This window comes from Pyxicephalus adspersus, chromosome Z, assembly GCF_032062135.1.
Source record: "Pyxicephalus adspersus chromosome Z, UCB_Pads_2.0, whole genome shotgun sequence".
Classification (NCBI taxonomy): Eukaryota; Metazoa; Chordata; class Amphibia; order Anura; family Pyxicephalidae; genus Pyxicephalus; species Pyxicephalus adspersus.
Window position 1 is genome coordinate 7501921 of NC_092871.1, and position 7212 is coordinate 7509132.

A 7212-nucleotide genomic window follows, 5' to 3' on the forward strand; every position below is an offset into this window, starting at 1 on the left:
ATCGTCCGAACGACTGTCCTGGCGGATCCACGGACGATGAACGATGACCGATCCTAATGCAAGGGAAGGGGGAGGGCGCACAGGAGGGTGCCGCTCCGTCGCTCTCCCCCTCCCCTCTCCATAGAGCAGAACGGTGCTGTATGTACAGCACCATTCATGCATTGTGTAGTCCTTTGTCGTTGGAAAGGATTGTGAAAGATCCTTTCCAACGACAAAAATTGCACGTGTATACGCGGCTTAAATGTAAAAAAATCAAACCTTCCACCAAATCTGGGTTGCTACAGGTCAGTTGTAGATGTGGAAAGCTCTTCTATAGCACATAAATATGAATGAGTCCTTAGAACTTAGAAGTTGATGTTTCTTTTCTGTGACTTTCTCAGTACTGTTTATAGCAAAGTCTGTTTTACACCTATATTTTTTATCGGTTTGCAATCTTCTAATGCCATCCTCAGCATTTTACCTCTGTGTCCTGGTGTCACCATGATCCGCTGGCTTGTCCTTCTTTTCGTGCTGTTGGCAGTTGTAGAAGTTAAGGGTAAGTACTCTTTTCTTTTTTTAAATATTGTACAGTTGTGTTGTAATCAGGACTGGTTTTAGGATGGGACAAAAGTGACAATTGCCCAGGGTTTCCCACCATCTCCAGCACAACATTGGCACAATGGCAGGAGAGCAGGAAGCTGAAATGCTTTAGGTTTAGGGCCCCCACTTCATATTTGCCCGGGACACCATTTCATCTAAAACTCACACTAGTTGTAATACGCTGCCCATGAGCTGGTTGGGGAAAGTTAGAGTACCACAGACAGTCCAATATGATTTCTTGTGATTTGCGTGTACTCAATGGCCCTGAAGTTCTCCAAGGCTGGAGAGAATACACTTTCAGCTGGGTGATCCAGCAAACCTGGAATGGATCTGGTTCAAGATTGAAAACATTTGCTATAAAATAGCTAATGACTTTTAGGAAATCCATTTCAGGTTTGCTGGATTACCCAGCTTCACTGGTAAAAGTGTATTCTCTCCAGCCTTGGAGAACTTTAGTAAATCAGGGTCAATACATCAAAATCCAACCTGTTTGGAGCATTGCAGGGTTCTATCATCATCAGTATCATTAGTGTATAATGATAGAAATAAGTAGAAAGAAAAAAAATACACAAAAGTAACAACCTTTTTTAGAAAAATATTGGATAAAAAGTAAAAGCAAATCTTGGTAGCTTGTTCAAGCAGTTTAACAGCGGTCGCTGAAAATGCAATAAATTATTTTGGACAAAACACTTCATTTCATTTTAGATCATGAATCCAAAAGGTTTGATTGAGGAAAAATGATGACCCTTTACCTCTGTTTTATTGTTACTGTGGGTACTGATGGGCAAAAGTACTCAAGATGGGCAGAAGTATCAAGCAGAAGATACTTCATATTTGACTGTATAATAACATTGATAAAATGAATTTTTCTCTACAATTGTTCTCAGGCTGCCCACCCATTATATCCCGCTCTCAATGGGGCTCTCGAGGAAAACCATGTGGAAAAAACTTCCTTTTACCAGTACCGGGCGTAATCATCCACCACACTGCCGGAGCTTCCTGTAACAGCAAAAGTTCATGCAGTGCCCAAGTCAGGAACATACAGAATATGCACAAAAATGGCAACAAATGGTGTGACATCGGATACAAGTAAGAAATAAATAGAGGTCAGCTGAAAGAAAATATTATTTTCCAGCTGGAGATTGGAGAAATTTGCTTTTAATTTGAGTTGATTGGATTAAACCTTTAATCCAGTGATTATTGTGTTTGATTCTTTTATTATTAAAGTCTATACACTCCCATTTAGTTAAATTAATTTAAAGCACTGAACGTTTTTTTCAAGCTTTTGTCTCTATAAATCATATTAATATATGATATTAAATATAATAAATCATAGTTAACACTTTGGAAGGAAGACATGTTTATAATTACAGCATTAAGTTATTGGAGTGGATTTTACATATTAGATTTTTTTTTCCCCCCAAGTTCATTGGTATTGTCATTTTACGGGGACATTTACGATTTAGAGGGTAACCTAATAAAGCAAAACTTTCAGTAACAAAAACAAAACTCCTTTAGAGGTGGAAAGCCATTGTTTCCTCTTCAAACTCCAGTAGATCCCATGCCACAGGAACCATATCAGGTTATGTATCCTCCTGATAATGTAAAAGAAAAAGTGATGATATCACTGCTATATAAAAAGGTGGCCCTTTTTATATAGAAAATGTGCTAATTGGTCGATATGTAGGCATTTTAGGTGAAATAAATTTTTACTTGTTAAATTTTTTTAATAAAAAAAATCAAACAGCATAGGAATCCACTTAATATTCCAACCACACCATTATCCATGGTATGGAAAAGGAGAAGGGGCAACAAAAGAATTAAAAAGCGCTTTAATTGCAGTGGGGAAAAGGAGTGCAATCTGAGTAGATTTTAGTTCATTATCAACCTTTTGCTTCCGTCCACAATATTTTTTTTGGTAATTTTATTTTTTTAATCATGGGGACACTTGTGTTTGAGAAGTCAACATTTTAAAAATACAAATTTTTAAACACCGTGTTTGGGGGATGCTTTCAAATTATATGTTCTATTCTTTCTTTATTAAATAAAAAAACATGCATGGGTATCCCCTTAATATTACAACCAGCCCATTATGCATGGTAAGGATAAGGAGGAGGAAGTGGTAAGCATGTGCCCTTCTCAATTCCTGTACCATACCTGGCTGCACTGTATTAATCCATTGTACACCCACCTCTGGGATTTCCTCTGGTATTCCTGCAGATCCTGTAGAATCCCATAAAAATAATTTTCACAGTCAGGTGAATCTGTCAATTACAATACCAAAGGGTTAAGTTTTGATAACTGATAACCTCTCTCCATTTATTACAAAGCTTCCTCATTGGAGGGGACGGAAGCATATTGGAAGGTCGCGGCTGGAAAACTGTTGGAGTTCATGCTGCAAATGCTAACAGTGTCAACATTGGTATCAGCTTCATAGGAACCTTTACCAGTAAGTGTTGGTGCAGGACATTCTTGTAGACAAAATATTGCAACCAGACCAACCATTGCGGGCTGTGACTTTAGATGGTTAGGAATGGGGTGCTTGTAGACTGTTTATGTAATTACCCCTTAGATTTCCAAAAAGGAACATCTTTAGAGAGCCATAGATGGGGGTTGCTCCACTAGGATGATCCTTGAAATTAGGTTATGTTTGTTATATATGTGTTTGGTTTCATGCTTTTCCTTTATAATCCCTTCATGGTGCCCACTAGTCATGATATCCTGTTAGTGAGGAATGGAGGGGGGGTTATTGGATCAGACCTGCATGTCCACCCAGCTTTTCCTCATTTGTCTCCTTTATGGTCTGTGCTATGAAATTGTATTTTGCTGCACAATCACATTGATGACCATTTTACCCCATACACGGTTCTGGTTGGCAATGGGCACGTGGCTAACATTAGAGCTAGTAAAAAATAACATGTCAGCAGAATAAATAAAGATATCTGCCAGGAGGGATGAGTGAATCTGCACAGCTTTGATTTGAAAACAGTTTAAATAGCTAACTAAACATTTCTATGTCTCATATTCAAGCTATTGGTTTGGGACGCTGGGCACTGTCATGAGGAAATAAATACCAATGCCAAAGTAAAAAAAAAAAAATCAACAATATGGAGAGGGTGTTTTTTATGTGGCATTAAGGATTAAAATGCATTAAATTAGATGCTTAGAGGTTGCTGTAAAGCTCTATGGGGAAATAGTTTTCACTAGCAGATCATATTGGGCTGAGGGACAATAGGCTTTTTTTATGTACAGCATCAAAAACCAAAACCCAAACAAAGCCAAGGAAAAACTGATACTGCATAATCGGGATGAAAAATGATACTAGATAGCTTGTTAAAAATTGACCAGTAGCCATCAATTGGATGGCATAGAATGCCACATGGGAAAGGCATGCTATTACCAAATTCACTTGCAGTAAGGTTTTCTTTCTTATAAGTGACCTGCGATTGTCTTTGATGTTTGTGTTCCCTGACTGAGCTACTCAATAAGTTTTTTATTAAGTTTTTTGAAAAGACAATGAACAAAACAATAGTAACAAAACCACAAGCCACAGATTGAGATAATGTCAACAATAACATCTGGGATAATGTGCTTGTAAACAGAAGCCTATGACTTATTTCATACAAACCATTTAACATATGTACTAAATATTTAGGGGAAAAAAGAAAGCAAGAGAAATAGGATGGAGGGAAATTAAAGAGAAAAGAAACAGTTGCACAAGCCATCTAAATTTTGAATGAAACCACATGAGAATTAGGTTTTTAGGGTGATTCATTTAATCGTCAACAGTGTACGATCAAAAGGCTGGACATACCGATAACCTACTCTACAGATAAGGGACAAATGCGATTGAACTTGGTGTTGATGCATTTTTTTTTTAATAGAAACCATGACATTTTTACCTTGAAAGATCGTATAGTTTGCTGACCACTATGCTTTCACCAGCACCATTTTGACTGGTGTAAAAAGAAACGTTAGTAGTTTAAATTGTGGGGTAGAACATTGAGGCGGTTGAAGATTGAGTATTGCTTCAACTGTTTTTTTCGGGAATGATCTTCCAAGAACTGTATATGCCAATTGGTATCCCTCTATCCAGTATCTCCTAATCTGCGGGCACTCCCACCATATGTGTGGCAGAGTTCCATACGTGGGACAACCACAGAAGCCTTGGCCTGGAAGATGAGGATATATTTCTTGCAAGCATGTACCAATGCATCAGTAGTTGATAATTAGCTTCAATTGCAGATGCATTTTCACTAAAATGGGCCACTGTATCCCAGATTTGCAGCCAATCCAATCTGATCTGATCTAACAGTATACCTATTCTCTTTCCCATCATTGATCATACAGTAGAGGTGAAGGTTTATGTTTGAGTAGCCCTTTAGATTGTGATTCCTGCAGGCATATGGATTCAAATACTGTAAAAGTAATTGGAGAAGACACTAGTCAATGGTTGGAGGAAACATAATGTTTATTTTTGGAGGTATCATAATTGGGAACTTTGTATTCTTTCTTATAATAATCAAAGGTTCTAATAACACAAAATTATATAAACTATAGAGGTCAGTAGCAACCCACCAGCAAAAAGCAGACTAAGTGGTCCATACCCGGTGCAAACATGGGATTCTCAATTATTGTTGTGAGCGGTACATGCAAATATAGTAAGCCCCTAGAGTATTTCTATGATTCCCAAACATGAGGGAGTGAGGCCAAATTCATTTTTAAAGAGAACTACTTCTACATATGAATAAACCTAATGCATTTTTTAAGGTGGTGTAAAACCCTCAAAAAGTGTTTAATTTGTTTTCTTCCTCTACTAAATCCGTCAATTCATTTTAATCATTATCTTTGTTTTCTTCATGCAGGTCGCGCTCCAAGCAATGCAGCCCTGAATGCTGCTAAAAGACTTATCAGTTGCGGGGTGGCCAAAGGGTACATCAAAAAAGAGTATAGACTGCGGGGGCATCGAAACGTGAATAAAACGGAATGCCCCGGAAACAGTTTGTACAAAATCATTAAAGGATGGCCTCGCTTTAGAGCTTGAGATGGGTTGACAAGATGCTCAGAGCTTACTTACTGGGAAATCCCAGCTAGAAATGTTCTCATATACATTAAATAAAGCTTCAAGAAGAGATATCGGACAGCAGCACCAGATGTAGTATATTCATGTCACTGCTTTGCTTTATCCTTATGCACAAGCAATAAAAAAGAAACAACAACATATTATAATCTATTTATTACATGTTGGTTCATAATTTTATTTTTTTCTATGTTACAAATGTACAACATGTAATTTTCTTTTCAGTTTGTTTTTTCTATACCAGTGGACAAATTTCATGGGCTTGTTGATAAAGGCAAATGGCAAAGGCAAATATAAAACAAAAAGATTATTTTAAAGCAGAACTATACTGTAAAAATGAAGTACTGCAATCAAATAATTGTACCTGTCTTTTTGGAAGTCTACTCACAAGTGCTGCACTGGTGCTGGCATTTTCACCAGGTCTTCATCCAGGTTCAGGATTCCAGGTTCCACCATGATTGTCCAGGTAGGCATTGCATAACTTCCATTCTTGGCAGCACATAAGAATGTGTTACCACAACATTGAAAAGACAATTGCTAGTGAAAAAACAATTGGTAGTCATAGGGGATTCTATGATCAGGAGGACGGGCAGCACAGTGGCTCAGGTTAGCACTCCGGCCGTTGCAGCGCTAGGTCCCAGGTTCGATCCCCAGCCAGGACATTATCTGCATGGAGTTTGCAGGTTGTTTGTGTGGATTTCCTCCCACATTCCAAAAACATACAGTTAGCTTAATTGGCTTAGACTACATTAATTGACTATGGTAGAGACATTAGATTGTGAGCTCCTTTAAGGGACAGTTAGTGACACGACTATGGACTTTGTACAGTGCTGCATAATATGATGGTGCTGTTTAATAATAGAATAGTTTGTTGCCCGGATCCTTTTAACCGAATGGTTTGCTATCTCCCTGGGTTCGGCATGTGGTGGAAGGGGCTGGACAGGACCCAGTTGTCTTGGTCCATGTTGGAACCAATGACAATATAGATGGTGGATCCTTAAAAATCAGTTTAGGGAACTAGGTTTCAAGCTGAAGAAAAGGACCTCCAAGGTTATGTTCTCTGGAATATTGTCTGTGCCATGCAAGGCAGAGGGAGATTAGGCAGCTAAAACCATGGCTTAAGTCCTGGTGCAGAAAGGAAGGGTTTGGGTTCATAGAGCACTGGGCTGACTTTTCATTGGGGTACAACCTGTGTGCCAGAGATGGTTTGCACCTAAATGAAAGAGGGTCTGCTGTGCTAGGGAAAAGATTTAGGGGAATGGTGGAGGGATATTTAAACTAGGACAGGGGGGGTGGGACAGTCAAATAAAGTGGCAGACAGGTTAGTCAGGGGTCAGACACTAGTGGAGGGTGGATTGGGGATAGTTGGGGGGAGGATTATGGATAATTGTAAGGAGCGTCCCATGTTACAAACAAACATTGGATAGTGCAGTACTAATTGTACTAAAAAACAAAAGGATTTGGCAATGATGGTGAAAGCAGCAATGGTTTAAAGAGCCTGTTCACCAATGCTAGAAGTCTAGCAAACAAGATAGGGGAGTTGGAAGCCTTAA

General features: G+C 38.6%; 1 protein-coding gene across 1 annotated transcript; it reads left to right on the forward strand.

The window, feature by feature from the left end:
- The first annotated feature begins 480 nt into the window (after positions 1-480).
- On the forward strand, positions 481-5790 carry LOC140343801 (peptidoglycan recognition protein 1-like). Its single transcript, XM_072430679.1, has 4 exons — positions 481-535; positions 1467-1668; positions 2910-3028; positions 5445-5790. Exons 1-4 carry the CDS (start codon positions 481-483, stop codon positions 5621-5623), a joined length of 555 nt encoding a protein of 184 aa, XP_072286780.1. The 3' UTR covers positions 5624-5790.
- Positions 5791-7212: the final 1422 nt, after the last annotated feature.

Bases quoted from the DNA above. Each gene is read 5' to 3' on its own strand.
- LOC140343801 (XM_072430679.1), top strand. From the start codon at position 481: ATGATCCGCTGGCTTGTCCTTCTTTTCGTGCTGTTGGCAGTTGTAGAA. The intron at 1,669-2,909 runs GTAAGAAATAAA...TTTATTACAAAG, and splicing joins TGGTGTGACATCGGATACAA to CTTCCTCATTGGAGGGGACG. The intron at 3,029-5,444 runs GTAAGTGTTGGT...TTCTTCATGCAG, and splicing joins CTTCATAGGAACCTTTACCA to GTCGCGCTCCAAGCAATGCA.